This window comes from Neomonachus schauinslandi, chromosome 14 (assembly GCF_002201575.2).
Source record: "Neomonachus schauinslandi chromosome 14, ASM220157v2, whole genome shotgun sequence".
NCBI classification, from domain to species: domain Eukaryota; kingdom Metazoa; phylum Chordata; class Mammalia; order Carnivora; family Phocidae; genus Neomonachus; species Neomonachus schauinslandi.
In genome coordinates, this window is record NC_058416.1 from 18,417,188 (window position 1) to 18,437,822 (window position 20,635).

The 20,635-nt window shown below is 35.4% G+C and overlaps 1 protein-coding gene across 1 annotated transcript in view; it reads right to left on the bottom strand.

The window, feature by feature from the left end:
• The window catches only part of WDR7 (WD repeat domain 7), a 345,210-nt gene that overhangs the window by 190,592 nt on the left and 133,983 nt on the right, over nt 1-20,635 (bottom strand). The window contains exon 20 of the mRNA XM_021686377.1: nt 653-766. Within this exon, the coding sequence (XP_021542052.1) occupies nt 653-766 (114 nt within the window). The remainder of the gene's footprint in view (nt 1-652; nt 767-20,635) is intronic.

Sequence of the window (20,635 nt, forward strand, 5' to 3'; positions counted from 1 at the left end):
AGCTGAATGCATTTGGAGATCCAGTAACTGAAACTGATTTAAGTCTACAAAAAGATAGGCAGAACATATATGAACATAAAACATATAGAATATGGAACATATGTGGTATATGGCTTTCCTAAATTTTACTTTATGCCTTCATTTATGTAATAAATAATACAGGTAAGAATGGTCAGCATCTACACAATGTAAATAACTTTAAAAAGCCGCACCCACTCATATCCTACAGGTACAGAGAATATCTGGAAGTTTCTTTACACAGCCTATACTGCACACATTGCTACTAGGACTTCAGTATTGTGCAGTTTACCCTATAATTGCAAAACCTTTTATAACATAATAGGTGTATTCCTCTACATGTTTCAAGGCTTTCATAATGATCCTAGTCTCTGAATTAGAAGGTCTCCAGGAAATCAAATGCACAGCTAGCAGGTTCATTGTTATAGCAACAATAAGCAAACCTAGACCAAATAAATGGTTCTGCTTCTTTCTACTTCAAGATCAAAAAGGACACTAAAGAGTCTCATAAAACTACACATTCCATCAATACAAGTTTCCATCAACATATTTAATCCCCTTATAAATGATCTAAAAGCATTTTCCAATTTTGGACAAAGTTCATCCAAATTATGTTAAAGATATCCCTGCTTACCAGTTGTGATGTCATCATCTGCAAGGTCATGCTCTTCCTCCTGGACTTTGGCTTCTGGCCCCAAGGCATCAGGAGCAGTGCTGATAGTCTGCAGGGCTTCTGCTGAGACTCCAGCTACAACAAATGGAATCACAAGGTTTAGTTTTAAAAAACTAAAAGAAAAGTGGACCAAAACCCTTAAACTTTTCAATTTACTTACTGGATACAAATGCAATACATGAAAAAAAATACAGTATGTTCACCACAATTAGGTTGAGACAGAAATTAATGAACAAAATATTCATGTGTGCTCTATTTCTTTATATGTATATATGCACATGGGTACAAACTTTACTAACTTAACCTAAGATCTGGGAAAAACAGAAGAAGGATGCTTCAGTAAATTACATTCTTACTTGATTCCTTTCAACATTTTTGCTTCAGTTACTTTAGGTGATCTAGACATAATTATGATGCACAGAAGGAAAAAGAACTAAAAAGTGCAGGACCATTTTAAAAGTTACTTCTTTTTTTAAAGTTACTTCTTTTTAATATTGAGTAGCTTATAATTTGGGGGCTGGAGGGAGGGATGATGACAATGCTCTGGGTCTCTGTAAGAGACCTGAAATGCACTGCCCCAAAGTGGATACTATCTCTGTCTATGGAGGAATTAGATATGAGATCTGATCATTATCACACTGAAAGAACCTAACTGAAGCAGATGGTTGCACTAGATCAGGGGCCAGAAGCTTCCATTCTATAAATCACCTGGGAACTTGCCAACTGAAACACATGTCTGTTCCTTATACACTATTTTCCCACCCTTGAAGATATATTTTGTTGTCTACCACACTATTTCTAATTTGGTAATGGATAGTAGGGTGTCTCAATATTTTTCATACGGTTATCAACAGGTATTACTAAATCACAAAATACAGAAATTTCACCACTGGAAGTTACTTTAGAAACTGAACCTTCTAATCAATCTTTTAAATAAGTACTTCAGTAACTGCATTCATAGTATCCACAGAAATATTTTAAAAATCAAAAGCTATAAACATTCAAGGACTTCTTTTTTTCCCGAGGGTGTATTAACTTAAACATTTCTATGTGAAATTCAATCTTTCTGCCTCAGGTTTACCAAAGTCATCAAGAGAGGAAAATCTTAGTCTTGAACCACCTGAATGACCCAGAACTGGATTTACCAGTAGACAGTTCCAAGGCCTAATGACTTCAATTTGGGAAGGAGGACACACCATGTAAGTACTACTACTTTGTTCAGAATTGCTCCAACAAAAAAATGAGCAGTGCTAAATTCAGTGGTTGCTGATGAATGCCAAATGATGCCATCCCTCTGCAGTATCATATTGCTGTTGGGTTTTCAAGATAAAACTTTAAAAAAGGGAGGGAGATTACCAGAAAAATACTATGAAGTTAATTACTGAGTTAAAAATGGCTTTCAGTAAAATAATCACAAGGGGGAGGAAATTAGGTAAATGCCGTATGTCTAAGGATTTATTGCTGAAACACAAAATCAAAGATTATGTCATATCAAATCAAAATATAAATCTCTGAAATCTCTTGGTCTTGTTTCTTAATACTTGTTAATTTTGAAAATGATCAGAGAAATGGGGAAAAGATATTAAGGAACAGTTTAGATAGTACCAACTTTTATTAGTATTTTCCTTTCCTATAAAATTAAAGGATTCAATAAAAATAAAGCTTATATTTATGTAGTAACAAGTTTATAAATCCATTTAAATTCATCTCATTGAATCAGAGAGGTTAAGTAACTGTTCAATATAACACAGCTACTAAATTTGAGAACGAGTATTGACACATAGGTCTTCTGATTTCAAACCCCAATATCCTTTTCACCATGAAGTTCTTCCAGGGAACGAGTTGCTCAGGGCAGGGTAGGAGGTATGACAGAACATCACAGCATAACCATGAAAACTCATGGACTCTCACAATCCTGAGTATCAACGCTGTCAAGCCCCCCCACAAAGTTCTTGTGCTGTGCCCGGTGACTAGTCAACTATGGGCAGTCAATACTTTGGGACAGAGCTTAAGAGCAAACATGCATTTCTCAAAGTAACCAAGGTTCAAACACCAAGAAGCAGCTATGCTGAAACTGGTTCTTTGATTAATGCTTTCCAAAACAAAGTTACAAGATCCTTTATCTCTTGACAGAAAAAAAAAATATATATATATATAAAGGAAAGAAAAACAGAAAAAAGAAAACTACAGATCGATATCACTTAGTCTCAAAAGTCCTAACTGAAAGGTAAAGAAATAGAATTCAACAACAGAGACGAGGAATTACACACCGTGATCAACTGAGATTTATTCCAGGGGTGTAAGTCTGTTCTATGTTCAAAGATCAATCAACCTAACCAAAATATTAACAGGCTAAAGAAGAAAAAGAGCATATGATCATATCCATCAATATTCAACATCAACCTATGATAAAAAAAAAAACTTTCAGAAAAAGAGAAATAGAGGGGAACTTCTTCACTTAATAAAGAGCATCCGCTAAAAATCTATAACATTGTACTTAATGGTGAAAGACCGAATGCTTTCCTCCTATGATCAGAAATGAAGCAAAGCCGTCCACACTCACCTCTCTTATTTAACAGAGCACTGGAACTTCTAGCCAGTGTAATAAAGTAAGAAAAGAAAATGGATACAGTTTGGAATGGATGAGGTAAACTGCCCCTATTTAAGGATAAAATGATTGTCTACATAGATAATCCAAAGGAAAAGACAAAACAAAAACAAAACAAAAAACTGAATAGGTGAGTTTAGCAAGGCTGCAGAATATAAGAAAAAAATTTTTATCAATTATATTTTTATATGCTGGCAATGAAACTACATTTAAGAAAATACTACTAACAATGGTTCAAAAAGCTGAAATACTTAAATGTAAATCTAAAAGAAACATATACAGGGGCACCTACATGGCTCTCAGTTAAGCATCTGACTCGATTTCAGCTCAGGTCATGATCTTGGGTTATGAGATCAAGCCCTGCTTCGGGCTCTGTGCTCAGTGGGGAGTCTGCTTGAGATTCTCTCTCTCCCTCTCCCCATACCCCACCCCCCTGCACCCTCGCTAGCGCTCTCTCTCAAATAAATAAATAAATCTGAAACAAAAATATACAAGAATTGTATGCTGAAACCTATAAAATACTGATGAAAAAAATCAAAGAAGATCTAAATAAATGGAATGGAAAGACATACCATGTTTATGTACTGGAAGATTCAACAAATAGTAAAGATGTCAATTCTCCATAAATTGATATACAGGTTTAATGTAATTTGTATCAAAATCCTTGCACAATTTTTTTTTTGTAGATATAGACAAAATTATTCTAAAATTATACGGAAAGACAAAGGAACTAGAATAGCTAGAACTTTGGGGGGGAGGAAGAGGAAAAGGTAGAAAAAAACCCATATACTCCATTTCCAGACTTATTATATAGTTAAATTTATTAAAACTATGTGGTTTAAGGTTAATGGAACAAAACAGAGAACCACAAAAAAGATGCATACAAATATGCACGACTGATTTTTGACAGAGGTGCAAAAACAATTCAATGGAGGAAAGATAATCTCTTCAACAGGTGGGCTATTAGAACTGGACATCCATAGGCAAAAATATGAACCTTGACCTAAGGCTCACACTTTATATAAAAAGTAACTCAAGGGGTGCCTGGGTGGCTCAGTCGTTAAGCGTCTGCCTTCCGCTCAGGTCATGATCCTAGGGTCCTGGGATCGAGCCCCGCATCGGGCGCCCTCCTCTGTGGGAAGCCTGCTTCTCCCTCTCCCACTCCCCCCCTGCTTGTGTTCCCTCTCTCGCTGTGTCTCTCTCTGTCAAATAAATAATAAAATCTTAAAAAAAAAAAATTAACTCAAAATAGATCATGGACTTAAATGTAGAACATAAAATTATAAACTTTTAGAAAAAAAGATAAAATCTTTGCGATATATGCCTAGACATGACACCAAAAGCATAATCCATAAAAGAAAAAAATGGCAAAGTGGACTTCAGCAAAATTAAAAACTTTTGCTCCGCCTAAGACCCCATTAAGAGAATGAAAAAACAAGCTACAGACGAGTACAAAAGATTCACAAATCACATATCCAACAAGGGACTAGTAGCTAAACTATATAAGGAACTCTTTTTTTTTAATTTTTAAATTTTTAAAGATTTTTATTTTTAAGTAATCTCTACACCCAATGTAGGGCTCGAACCCACAAACCCAAGATCAAGAGTCACATGCTCTAGGGGCTGAGCCAGCCAGGTGCCCCTATGTAAGGAACTCTGAAAATTCTACAGTAAATAGTCTGGCAGTTCCTCAAAAGGTTAAACAGAGTTGTCATATATAACTCAGCAATTGTACTCCCAGGGAATGAAAACCTATGTCCACACAGACTTGTACATAAATGTTCACAGCAGCACTATTCATAAAAGCCAAAGAGTGTAAACAATCTGAGTTGTCCATCAACTGATGAATAAATGTACAAATATATCACAATTTATCAAATGATAAATAAATCCTGATATATTCATATAATGGAATATTAATCAGCAATACAAGGAAGTAAGTATTAGGTAAAAGAAGCCAGTCACAACACATCTATGATTCCATTTACATGAAATGTCCCAAACAGACAAATCTATAAAGTACATTTGTGTACTTAGGTCTTGGGAGTGGGGGGAAATGGGGAATGATACTATGGGTACAGAATTTCTTTTATAGACAATGAAATATTACTCAGCCATCAAAAATGAAATCTTGCCATTTGCAACGATGTGGATAGAACTAGAGGGTATTATGCAAAGTGAAATAAGTCAATCAGAGAAAGACAATTATATGATCTCACTGATATGTGAAATTTAAGAAACAAAACAGAGGATCATAGGGGAAGAGAGGAAAATATAAAACAAGATGAAACCAGAGAGGGAGACAAACCAGAAGAGACTCATAATCATAGGCAACAAACAGGGTTGCTGGAGGGGAGGGGGTAGGGATGGGATGATGGACATTAAGGAGAGCATGTGATGTAATGAGCACTGGGTATTATATAAGACTGATGAATCACAGACCTGTATCTCTAAAACCAATAATACATTATTGTTAATTAATTGAATTTAAATTTTAAAAATGTTAAAAAAAAAAAAAAGAAACCCTATGTAGATTCACACACACAAAAAAAGAATTCCTTTTGGGGGTGATGAAAATGTTCAGAAATTGGTTGTGGTGAGGGTTGCACAACTCTGTGAATATGCTAAAAAAAAAAAAACAAAAAACCCTGATTTGTGAACTTTCAAGGGTGAATTTAATGGCATGTGAAGTATACTCAATAAAGCTATTTTTTAAAAGTGTGCCTTCTAACATTCCAAATGAACACAGCAACAATGCTACTTCTGCATACTCTCTTGGAACCTTTTCTACCATGCAACTGAAGAAAAAAGGGGGAAAAAGAGCCACATAGAACATTTATGCAATAAGAAAACGAAATTTGCCATGAATATTTTGTGTGAGGAAGCAGTAATGTTCCATTTTTAATTTTTAAAAAATTAAATTATATTCTTGATTTTGACCTTTTGTGTAACTCATTCTGTTAGTACTCACAGTCAAAATATCTGGGTTGTGGGTGCTTGGGTGGCTCAGTTGGTTAAGCGACTGCCTTCGGCTCAGGTCATGATCCTGGAGTCCCGGGATCGAGTCCTGCATCGGGCTCCCTGCTCAGCGGGGAGTCTGCTTCTCCCTCTGACCCTCCCCCCTCTCATGCTCTCTCTCTCTATCTCATTCTCTCTCTCAGATAAATAAATAAAATCTTTAAAAAAAAATATCTGGGTTGTTTTGGTACCAATCAATAAAAAGACATTGGCCTGGTTACCTCAAAATTACATATATTTCACTTTTTTAAAGACCAGTTAACTATCCTAACTTCAAACTGGGCATTGGGTTGGTAACAAAATACCTAAGATTCCTAACTTTTGTTGGGAGATCACAAGGGAAGAGATACTGAGAATGGGAAGACCACATTACTACCATCAACTCTCAAATTGAAATGTTGCAGATCATTAAAAACTAATTTTAACAGTTCACTTTGAGGAAATGATAGAAGCTTTTCCTTTTGAACTTTTGGACCATACAGTTATGGCAAAAGATGAGCAGAGCTATTATTTAATCCTTCTAAGCATGGCAATCATTATCTGCAAAAGAAGGAATAACATTTAAAAAAATTCCTAGTCATAGCTTAGCTATTTCTAATCTCCACAGTATTTTACATGTTATGTTACCATCTTATGTTAGTAGGCTGACATCAGAGCAGACATTCTGTAAAAGGCAACCAACCGTAGGCTAGGGGTGTGGGTAAGAGACTGACTACAAAGTGGTATTAGCAAATATTTTAGAGTAATGAAAATAGTCTCTATGTTTGGGGGTTTTTAAGATTTTATTTTATTTTATATTTTTTATTTATTTTTAAAAAGATTTTATTTATTTATTTGATGGAGAGAGACACAGCGAGAGAGAGAGCACAAGCAGGGGGAGTGGGAGAGGGAGAAGGAGGCTTCCCGCCGAGCAGGGAGCCCGATGCGGGGCTCGATCCCAGGACTCTGGGATCATGACCTGAGCCGAAGGCAGACGCTTAACGACTGAGCCACCCAGGTGCCCCAAGATTTTATTTTTTTAAGTAATCCTCTCAACCCAATGTGGGGCTCGAACTCACGACCCCAAGATCAAGAGTCACACACTCCACCAACTGAGCCAGCCGGTGCTCCAAAAATAATCTCTATGTTCATTGTGGAAGTGGGGACAGGACTGTTCATATTTGCTTAAAACCCAAAGAACAATACAATTCCTGAAAAAAGGTGAACTTTACTATATATACATTATACCTCAATAAACCTATCTTAAAAAAGAAACTGATACAACAGAAGGTACTACATCATTGTCACTAAAGAGAACTGAGGATTATGCCAGAATATAATGCTGCTTTTCATGAAACACAAAGACTACAGAAAATTGTTTTACTTTCTTCTTGGCATAGAAAACTAAACTTTTTGAAGCATAAAAGTCAGTTTACTCCTGTCCACTATCAATAAGATGATGAAATATTCCTGAGAAATAGGAAGAAAAGTCCATTTAGAAAATACTTATATGGAAGCCTCAGTTTCTTGCATATTAATAATAAAGATTACAAAAGTGGTCAATTAATTATATGGTGGTACTTTGCTATTTTCTTATACACTTGATGTAAGTGAGCTTCTTTGTCAAACCACACCATAATATTTAAGACTTAGTTACTTCCTGAGTATCCCCAAAATATTTGGCAATAATGAACATCTCATAAATGCATCTTGAATAGAACTGAGTACTTTCAGTCCCATGATACAAATTATATTATTTAAATATACTAAGAAAATAGGAGTAAGTAGTAAGTTTTGGGGAAAGATGTACAATAAAGAGATGATGATATTGAGATAAAGGAGAGAGATACTATAACAAAGGAGATATAAAAAATAATAGAAAGATGCGAGATACTTAAAAAACCAGCTAGTCCCCAAATCCAGATTTCACAAAATAAAAAACATGAATGTATATTATGCCAGACAACAGGTATCTATTAATGGGTTCTCCACTGTGAATCAGGAGGAAAACAAGGGAAAAATGGGATGGAACAGAAAACAGGTCTGAGTAAGTTTGGACACACAGCAAAAGGGGCAGGGTGGGGTGTGGCTGGCAGCCAAAGTAAGAATCAGAGGACAGGAAGACTATTATGAGCTCTCCATGTCATCTGGATTCTAAACACTGAGATCACTTTCACTGTGAGATTATATATACACACAAACATACTCTCTCTCTCCTTCCTATTTGTCTGCTATATTTTTAATCACTTTAGAAAACACATTTTTTAAAATGTAAATATGGAATACAGTTTTCAAAATCAATGGACTAAAACAGCACTTGCCTCTCCACGTCAGCAAAATCAGGTACATTATTCTAAAATTTCTCTTTCAAAAGCTTATAAATTACCTTCATAAATATTTTTTTCCTACTGGCTAATGCTATCTGAGTAAGGGTAAATAATAGGAACTCAGAAGATCTCCGTGTCATGTGATTAACTTAATAATCAAAGATTAAATACTAAATTTTAATAGAGTAACATTTAAAATACAGCGCTTTAATCCATATTGGGATATAAAACCATTTGAGTTCATTATAATTTTATTATTTTATTGAAGATTAGATGGATGAAAGTGATAAACAATATTGTTAGGATTCAGGAAAATATATACCACGATATTTATAAATATTAACAAAAATGCGATTTCTCATTCCCGTAGTGATATAGATTTGCACTGAGGGTGAAAAACGGATCTGAAAGAATAGCAGGTATTTTTATTTCATCAGTTTCTCACAACCGTGGCTTTCCGGTGGTCCAATTAAAGTATACCAGAGGCAATAATTTGATAGGAACATTTACTTTGAATAAAGTAAAATTTAACAATAAGGAAGGGAGTATGTGTGCACCTAGAGTTTCTTTTCAGGCAGAAGGCTTGAATTTATTGGAAGCAGATCTCTGCAGTGACTGACCACACTGCCCCACATTCCCCACAATCCTTATGACAGACAGACGGCCTGCCTCGCATTAATTCACTTCACACCACTTCTATCGATCCACAGCCGGTTCCCTAGTCTCTCTGCACACATTGCCTGTCTGGCTGCCTACATCCACATCAGCACATACACACAAAGGCCAGAGAAAGATAACCTTTTGCTTTCCATTAAAGACACAGTATCCACTTTTCCTTCTGCAATAACATCAAAAATATAAAATATAACAGCACAGATGTCTCAGAGAAAAGTCTTCCTGCAAGAAATGTTGAGAGTATTTACCCCTTATTCTAAACAGAGATCATTTCAATTTATCAAAAACAAGTTAGTTTATTAAAGGCCACAAAGTAATTAGATGAAAAAATATAGGTAAAATAAGCAAAATGTCTTCAAGCCTGAATAAGAATATAATAATCATTTGGTAACATGAATTTTGGTAGTTATTTCTAAGGAAATGAAATACATTCCTCCATTAGCATTTTGATTTTTTTTTTTTAGAAAATTGTTCTCACATAAAATGTAATTATAAACAATTCTGAAAGCAACACAAGAAACACTTACCAAAATATACATGAGGAATAGAAAACACAGTATCAACAGAATAATAATGTAAGAGGATAAAGCTTTATTGTTTCTCTTTCCCAACAAGAATCTGAAAATGATCCATAGTAAAAATCACACCTAATACTTTTAATTCATCGCATGTACTTTTTCAAAGATTTCTGTTTGATTTGCAGGCTATGAGCTGACTCAACACCAATTTTGGTTTCAGAAGACACAATAAAACAAAGATGTATTGTTCAACCTACAACGTGTTGAGAAACAGGCAAATCTGTCTTAACACACAACTGCACTAAAGTATAACCTTAAAATTACAACCATGAATGATTTAGAAACCTAAATTATAAGCAGAATTATATATCACAGAACTGGGCAAAGTATATTCTTGTGGAGAAGAAACTCCCTTTGAAACCTTCTATGAATTTTCACCCTTTTGTTAGGATTACCCAGGCAGAAGTTACACCACCAAGTGGTAATAACATGGTGCACTAAATACAGTAAAGTAAGTATGCTGTTCTTTCTAATAACAACATGCTGCTTTAGAAATCAAGGAATGGGAAACTGATGAATGCTGCAGAAGCTAGGGAGAGCTTTAAAATAAGGAAGACTTGCCTGGCCCTGAAAACTGGGAAAGATCTGAATGAGAGAAGCTGGCGCTGCCAATATGAGTAAAGCAAAGACATTAGAATGATGAAGATAGGTAACCATGCAAAGTTCCTTCCACTCTCTTAAATATTGACAGAGCGCCCAGGTCTGAACAGGTCAACAGGTGGCAAACATAATCACAAGATTGCCAGGGTCGGTAGCTCTGTAATGACAATAAACGAAACTTTAATATTTGAGATTTTAGGGTAAGTAAGGATAACCCTATATCTTCTATTTCTTATCATCAGAGTAGTCTAGGAATTCAGTTTGTGCAGAGCCAGAAGCAGCTGTTTGAAGACAATCATGAAGGCAGAGAGTCTGAGCGATACTAGCAGACAGTCTCAGAGAGGCAACCAATGAAAAGCAATAACTTCTGGCAACCTAGCCAAGATGCTTTGTATCCTTGTTTACAAGGCAACGAATACAGGATAAAACAAAATGATGTGTGAGATCATATGATACATGTCTTTCTCTGACTGACTTGTTCCGCTTAGCAGAGTACCCTCAAGACTGCTGAATCACAGACCTGTACCTCTGAAACAAATAATACATTATATGTTTAAAAAAAAAAAGAAGAAGATAGTAGGAAGGGAAAAATGAAGCAGGGGAAATCGGAGGGGGAGACGAACCATGAGAGCCTATGGACTCAAACAAACTGAGGGTTCTAGAGGGGAGGGGGTTGGGGGATGGATTAGCCTGGTGATGGGTATTAAAGAGGGCACGTACTGAATGGAGCACTGGATGTTACAGGCAAACAATGAATCGTGGAACACTACATCAAAACCTAATGATGTAATGTATGGTGATTAACATAACATAATAAAATTAAATTAGAAAGAAAAAAAATTAAAAAAAAACCACAGTGATGTGTTACCTATTAAATTCAAGACAGATAATAAGGGGAATAGGTTAGCACAGCACCTAGAATGTAGTAAGTGCTCAATAAATAGCACCATAATTAATATTATTACCATTACTTTTGTTATTACTAATTTTGGCTTATTTTATTTACTTTTTCTGTAGAAGTACTTTACTAATCCCTCAGGATTCAATATTCAACAGTTTTTTTCTATTTGATGAACCCATTTATTTATATCTTTTTTTTTAACTTGATTAGACATCACTTCCCGGCTTTTAGAGCTATATTTCCAGACATCTTATGACATCTGTTTATATATAAGCCATTTGAAGGCAAAAACAGAATATTTACATTTCAAAGAACCAATTTATCTTACGATTGCTTGTTACTGCCAAATTATGTAATTTTCAAGTATCTACATACACACAGGAGTAGGAAAGCTTTTGACCTCTTAATATCTTAGCACACAATGATTAATGTATTTGAAAATAAAGACATAGGAATCTTGTTTTAATATCCTAGTGGGTGACACACTTAATTGGCAGCAATATGCTATAAGATCACACTATAAAGGCATTTGTGATATTTCAATATTTACAATAATAACTTAGATAAACATTGTGATGTGCTCTGACTTCATTATTTGAGAATATTAAGTTCTTCGATAACAAGAAAAACATTCAGATGGATAAAACCCATAAGACATGTTCAGTCTAGATAATAAATAAATAAGTAGCTTGTAAAATTATAGGCAAACTCTTTAAGATGTGTTAAGTACAGATAGTAAGTTAATGACCTAAAAGACATGTTATAGGTTAAAAAGGACGAAGCAAGCAAGAATGCTACTTAGAGAGAGAAATGAATGAAAATATTAAGTCATAAGATAAATCTAATGCTTCTAGGAGAAAATCTGCATGACCCTGGGTTTGTCAATGAGTTTTGAGATACAATACCAAAAACATGAGTCATGAAAGAAATTGATAAACTGGACTTTACCAAAAACTTTTATTCTGTAAATGACAAGTCACAGACTGGAAGAAAATATTTGAAAATTATACATCTGTCAAAGGACTTGTACCCATTATATATAAGGAACTCTTATCAACAATAAGAAAACAAGCAACCTAATAAAAATAAGCTAAGCAAAAGGCATAATCAGGTATTTCACCAAAGAGGATATAAAGATGGAAAACAGGGGTGCCTGGGTGGCTCAGTCGGTTAAGCACCCGACTCTTGATTTCGGCTCAGGTCATGATCTCAGGGTCAGATCCGGCAGCGTCAGGCTCCGCAATCAGCTGGGAGTCTGTTTTGGGATTCTCTCTCTCCCTCTGCCCCTCCTCCCACTTGCTTACTAAGATAAATGAATCTTTTTTTAAAAAAAGATGGAAAATCATCATGTGAAAACCTGCTCAACATCATTAGTTACTAAGGAAATGCAACTTAAAATCACAGTGAGATACCACTACACTCAACATAAAATACCTAAAGAAAAACAAAACAAAACAAAACAAAGCCTAACATCATCAAATGCTGGTAAGGATACAGAGCAACAGGAATAACTACTAGCATTGTAAAATGTTTCAGCAACTTTGGAAAAACAGTATGGCAGTTTGTTTAATTACACTCACATTTACCATATGGTCTAGCAATTCCAATCCTAGATATTTGTCGAAGTGAATTGAAATCTCACAATAATACAAAATCCTGAACATGAATAGCTGTCGCAGCTTATTCATAATCACCAAAATCTGGAAACAATCCAGATGTCCAGAAACAGGTGAATAGATAAACTTTGGGGCACCCATATAATGGAATATTATTTAGCCATAAAAAGGAATGACCTGCTGATCCATGCAACAATATGGATGAATCTTAAATATATTTTGCTAAGTGAACAAAAACAAACCTAAAAGGCTACAAGCTGTATGATTCCATTTATGCAGAATTTTGGAAAAGGCAAAGTTATATGGATGGAAAACAGATCAGTGGTTGCCAAGGGTTGGTTGGTGGGGATGGGATTGGTTACAAAGGGGCTACAAAAGGTAATTTCCAAGGTGTTAGGAATGTTCTGAATGGTACTGTGAAGGTAGATACCCGACTTTATTCATTTGTCAAAACCCAAGGACCTATACACCCAAAGAGTAAACTTCACTGCATGCAAATGAAAAAAAAAAAATAATGGATTAACCAGAATGCCAGAGAACCCAGAATGAACTGCAGGATGAATATAACTATATTATAAATGTATGACATAACATCACTGAAGCTGTAAAGGAAGAAGGAGTTGACTTGGGTAGCTGGAAAACAGGCCAAAACACTGCTTACAGTGAGCTAACTAAAGACAAAAAGAACTGTACACAAATACTGTGTTCCAGGTGGTAAACTGGTTTTTCACAGAGGTACAGGTTAGCAATTCTAAATTACTTTTTGTATCTATCAGGGTTGAAAACACAAGTAAGTCTATTATTGTAAATAATGAGAGTCTGGTTTCTCACATTCAGAGAAAAAAATTACCCATAAGCAAAAGGGGAAGACTGGACTGAATCCCGTGTTGCCTGATTAAAATGGGAGATATCAGTGTGAACTCATATCGTTTGAATATACAGATAGATAGAGAAATCCTTACAGGTATGTGGGTATACACGCATTAGTAGTGTGCACAACGAGATCTTACAGTTCTGCCCTGTCAGAGGACCTAGAAGCAGTGAAAGGAAAACAAGCACACCCAGCACCCAGATCTTAGCTTCTAATACTTTTACTGTAGGGAACCAGGGCACCCTCAGGGAAAGAGCTGAGTCTAGAACTGGGGCAGGGAAAATAGAAGGTGAGTGAGGAGCCTGTTCTAAGTCAGAAAATAAGGAAGTACTTTAAAAAAGAATCCTATCAAAATGACACTGAAGCCAACTTAAGGGAGCTCCCTATGGCCAATGCTGGAATAATCTGAGCAACAAATTGGTATTATGAAAAGTCTATTCCTCAGTTAAGTGCCTGCTAGGCTAAGGGCTTGGTGCTGGGTCATGTGGGGACCAAAAATAAGGTGGTGGACCTTGGCCCCACGAAGATCTCAGTACAGTACATACTACATATATTTATATTTATGAGGGTTGTGTGGCTTCACTATCATAATGAAACACAAATTATGTCTCAAAATATAAATATATATTCATACATGGAATATAAAGAAAGAAGTAAAATGGTAATCCTCAAAGAAAACTAAGTAAGCAGGTACATGAAATATAGTACTTCAGCCTGGAAACATGACAAAATGGTATCAAATTGCTGAAGGTATTAAGCATTCATACACTGTAATGAGCATAATGCATCTATAGAAGCACATCATTATTCCACTACATTACACTGATTAAATCTCACAATTCATTTTAAAGACTATTCATATCTAACCAATGATTTAGAGGAGAATGGAAAGTTGAATTAACCAAGGGAGCACCAATCATTGCCTCTGGCAGAGCTTTTAAAGAATTAACTTGCAAACACAGTTATAAAAAGAATGAAAAATGAGTCAGATGAGTACTAAGATAGTGGAGAAACTACAATGTGCAGAGAATAAAAACTTTCATTTTTTAACCTAATCTCACAAATAAAAAAAATTTTAACTATGTTTTTAAATTAGGCAGTCACCACTGGGGAGGGTATGTGCTCTGGTAAGCGCTGTGAATTGTGCAAGACTGTTGAATCTCAGATCTGTACCTCTGAAACAAATAATGCAATATATGTTAAGAAAAAAAAGAAGAAGAAGAAGAAGAAGATAGTGGGAGGGGAAGAATGAAGGGGGGGAAATCGGAGGGGGAGACGAACCATGAGAGACGATGGACTCTGAAAAACAAAGTGAGGGTTCTAGAGGGGAGGGGGGTGGGAGGATGGGTTAGCCTGGTGGTGGGTACTGAGGAGGGCACATTCTGCATGGAGCACTGGGTGTTATGCACAAACAATGAATCATGGAACACTTCATCTAAAACTAATGATGTAAGGTATGGGGATTAACATAGGAATAAAAAAAAACAAAAAAGAAAAAAAAAAAGAAAAATAAATAAATAAATAAATAAATAAATAAATAAATAAATAAGGCAGTCACTCCTGCATTAGAACTCAAAAATTTTCCCCTTTAGTCTGGTGGTGGGAGGTGGCTGGGGGTGGGGAAGCAACAGGAAAAGTAGTCCAGAATCACTGAAAATAAACTATCACTAAAGAAACTTGAGAAGATTCACAAAAATACATCAACTTACTCTTACAGAGAATGCCAACAAAAAAGAACCATGCTCCAGACAGGTTAAAGGAATAATTCCAATCCACTTGGTGTCATGAGAATGCAGGATTATCTAATTTTGCAACCACTCCACCCCCACCATTTAATTTCCCTTGGAGTTTTCACAGCATATCTTAAAAATATGTTTAATTCTTTCAGCATAAATATGTACATAGCCACATGGTATCAGGCTGGCATACACATTCTTTTCAAATGTTCTTCACTTACAGATCAAATTTTGTCATCTTTGATCCATCAATCATCATGTAACAGATTATAGAAACATTTTCAAAATTAGTGTGTATGTATTTCCCTGGGACATATATATAATGAAAGTGATGGCAGTGCCAGAAAGTGGTAGAAGAGAAACAGATAAAAGAATTTATTGGTAAAGATGATAGGTTTGAAGTGCCTATAAACATCCAAGTGGAAATGGAGACTACTGAATTAAATGGGATCTTTTTTTAAAAAAAATATCCAGTATCTGGAACAATGCCATGCTTTGAGCATGTGCACGCTGCAATTTGGTCATATGACCTAAGGCTGTTCTATGTTTTAGCTGGCATATTTCTTAGGTAAATTAATAAAACTTTATTCTGATGAATCCACAAGATGGGGTTGTTTCTTTGGAGATGAGGAAGTCTATTACTCTAATGAAGAGATACAGTACTCTGAGAATGATCACAAACCTGGTAAAGAAATTTGAAATCAGAATATTTTAATGAGGGGCGCCTGGGTGGCTCAGTCATTAAGCGTCTGCCTTCAGCTCAGGTCATGATCCCAGGGTCCTGGGATCGAGCCCCACATCGGGCTCCCTGCTCGGCGGGAAGCCTGCTTCTCCCTCTCCCACTCCCCCTGCTTGTGTTCCCTCTCTCGCTTTGTCTCTTTCTGTCAAATAAATAAATAAAATCTTTAAAAAAAAAAAAAGAATATTTTAATGAATTTAGTCTTCAATTAGAATTCCTTCTTCCTATTTCCTATATATCCTGTTTATATCTGCTTTGTGGCAATTATGTTTTTAAAACTGTGTGGGACTAATTAATCACCAATCAGAAAATGAATCTCTAGAGATGCCTGGGTGGCTCAGTCAGTTAGGCGTCTGCCTTCGGCTCAGGTCATGATCCCAGAGTCCTGGGATCAAGCCCCGCATCAGGCTCCCCACTCAGCGGGAAGCCTGCTTCTCCCCCTCCCACTCCCCCTGCTTGTGTTCCCTCTCTTGCTGTGCCTCTCTGTCAAATAAATAAATAAAATCTTTAAAAAAAAATCAATCTCTAAAATTTTCCACTTCTCTCTAATAAAACTAGTAGAGAGCAATTTTTTCTTCTCCATATAAGATTCTCCTATTAAGATTCAAGCAAAGGGAAGACTTCAGTCTTTGGGGGTATAGCTGCAGTTTGATTTCTTTCCTCTTTCTATAATTAAAAACAAAACAAAACATTTCAAACTACTTAAAGAACTATAAAAGAAAATTTGGAGATGATCTTCACTTTTTACCTTTTAATTTCTTTCCATTCCATGCATTTCCTTGTAGATCACTCATTAGCACACTTTATTTATATGAGAGAGTGAGCACGTGTGCATAGGGGTGGGGAGAGGGAGAGAGAATCTTAAGCAGGTTCCATGCCCAGTGTGGAGCCCGATACGGGGCTCGATTTCATGATCAGAGACCATGACCTGAGCCGAAATTAAGAGTTAAGACACTTAACTGACTCAGCCACCCAGCGTCCCTAGATCACTCATTAGCACACTTTAATCTAAAAAAAATGAATGACAATGTAAAAGCACCTACCACGCTGCATGGATTTAGTGGGTATTCAATTTTTTTCTTCTTTTGTATTATTCAACATAATTACTGAAACAAAGCTATCCTCCTGCAAACGTGATGACAGGATATATTAGATAAATCATACCAAATTTTTAGTAGTAACACACTATAAAGTATTTTAGTAGAGAATAAAATTTTAAGACAGATTAGCATACTTTGAGTAAAATCCCATCATAGAAATCTCTCTATACCGGCTAAGTCTTTGTTAACAGAGTTTTCTAAAAAAGATAAGTTTAACATCAGTAGTTTTGAGCAAACATATATAATCAGTAGATACAGATCTGTGGTTCCCAGTACTCCATTTTTAAATAAAAATAACTATATTTACGTCCCCAAAGTCATGAGACCACCTGAGTAGAGGGGGATGGGTTAGATGGTGGGGTTATAAAGAAATCTTCAAGTGGAGATGGAATTAGACAGATATTCTCCCAGTAAAGTCGATGAGTAGAGACCACTTTTTGTGGTCCTGTGTATAGGGGTCTTAGGAATCCCATCAACTGGGAGAACTATGGATTATACATTATATCCACATTTAAATTACATTGTTATATAGTATATCCTATAATCTGTATGATTCCGGTTATAAATACATTCAATGAGTTAGCCAAATGGTACAGTTTTAACATCAAACTGAAAAATTTTACCTTCAAAATACATTCATAAGTATTACATGATAAAATTTCTGTTATATTCATAGTTTCTATTTAAAACTGTGTTGGGGGTATTAGCTAATACAATTGTATAGGAGAAAGCAGTCAGAAGCACAGTAATTGAAAAAGAAAAGGTATTCCAAATAATATTCCAAATAATATGATTATATATATCTGAAAAATCCAAAGAATCAATGGAAAAACTTATATAATCAATAAGAAAATGTTATAATAGTATCAGGCTATATAATTAACAAAAGTCAATGGCATTCATCTATACAAACAAAAACCAGTTAAAGGGTGTAATGGAAGAACAATAAAATTAACTACTTAAGCAACAAATTAACAGATGTCCAAAATTATACAAGGGAAATTTAAAATCTCCTAAATAACAAAAAAGTAGATCTAAACAAATGAAAAGACATTACTATGTTCCTGGATGGAATCCAACATTATAAATTCTCCCTTAATTGGCTTATAAATTAAATAGAATCCTAATAAAAATGCCATCAGGTTTTTCCTCCTCCTGGAACTAAACCAGTTGATTATAAAGTTCATTTGGAAAAACAAGCAATAGCCAAGAGAACCCTCAAAAAGAAGGGCTAGGGCCTTAATGACTAAATACAAAAATGTGAATTAGCCACAGGCCAATGGGACAAAATAGAAAAATAAACAAAACTACATATAGAAACTTAGTATATAGTAAGTGCTTTGGAGTGCATAAGCAGATAGCTATATATAAGCAAAGTAAATAGAAAAATAACCAAAATATATTTGAACCTTATAGATAGAGGTTTAATCAAACCATCCCATGTAAAAGTGACCCAGAAATATGAACTGTTAGTTTGAAAGAATTACAAAAGACATTTATATGAAAAGATGCAAAACTCATTCCTAACAAGAAAAATACAAAATAAGACAATTTCATTTCTCACTTATCCGAGTCACAAAATTCCAAAAGTATGACATACACTCCATTGGAATTGATGTGAAGAAACAGGCCCTTATACATAGTTCCTAAGAATGCAAAATGGTACAACTCCTACGGCAAAGAACTTGGCAATATCTGACAAAACTAGACATACATTTATCTTTAGACTCAGCAATCCCACCTCTTGAAATGTATCCAAGATATACTGTCAGCAAATTAAAAGACATATGCACAAGTCTATTCACTGCAGCCCTATCCATAATATCAAAAATTGGAAACAACCTAAATATCCATCAGTAGGAAACCTGTTGGAAAAAAGATGGTCCACCCACAAAATGGAATACCACACAACCAATAAAGAGGCAGAGGGGATGTCTCTAGTACATGATCTCCACGATATGCTGTTAAGTGAGAAAAGCTAGGTGAAGATACACTAATGCATATGTTACCATTTAGGAAAGGGGGTATATAAATGTATGTATTTGCTTATGTTAAAAAAGTGGAGCAAAGAAAGAACAGTCTTTTCAATAAAAGCTGCTGGGAAATCTGAAATCTGAACATCTACCTTACACCATATACAAAAATTAACTCAAAATGGTTGAACAACCTAAATACAAGACTTAAACTATGGAACTTTTAGAAGAAAACATAGAAGGAAAGCTTCATGATATTGGATTTGACAATAATTTCTTAGATAGGATACCAAAAACACAGGCAAGCAAAAATAAACTGGACTATATAAAAATTAAAAACTTCTGTGTATCAAAGAACACAATCAATAGAGTAAAAAGGCAACCTATAGAATGGGAGATGGTAATATAAGTCATATATCCAATAAGGGGTTAATATCCAGGATATGTAAAGAACTCCCACAACTCAACAACAGCAAACACAAATAATCCAATCAAAAAATGGACAAAGGACTTAAATAGACATTTCTCCAAAGAAGACATACAAATGGTCAACAAGCATATGAAATGATGGTCAACATCACTAATAATCAGAAAAATGTAAATCAAAACCACAAAGAGATAGTACTTCACATCTATGAAGATGGCTGTTATCAATAAAACAAAAACTACAAGTGCTGGTGAGGATATGGACAAATTGGAACCCTTGGTAATGCGGCGGGAATGTAAAATGATGCAGCTGCTGTGAAAAACAGCATGGTAGTTTCTCCAAAAAATTAAAAACTCAATTACTACATGATTCAGGAATTCCATTTCTGGGTATATATCCAAAAGAACAAGAGCAGGGACTTGAAAAGGTATCTGTACTCTCATGTTCATAGCAGCATTATTTACTAAAAGGTGGAAGCAACTTAAGTGTCCGCTGACAGATAAATGGATAAACAAAATGTGGTCTATACATAAAAGGGAATATTATTCAGCCTTAAAATGGAAGGAGATTCTGACAATTGCTATAACATGGCTGAACCTGGAGGACACTATGCTACGTGAAACAGGATGGTCACAAGTACTGTATGATTTTGGCTGCACGATGTATCAGAGTCGTCAACCTCAAAGACAGAAAGAGAATGGTGGTTGCCAGGGATTGGGTGGCGGGGAGAGATGGGGAGTTACTGTTCGTGGGTACAGAGTTTCGGTTTCACTTTCACAAGATGGAGATGTTCTGT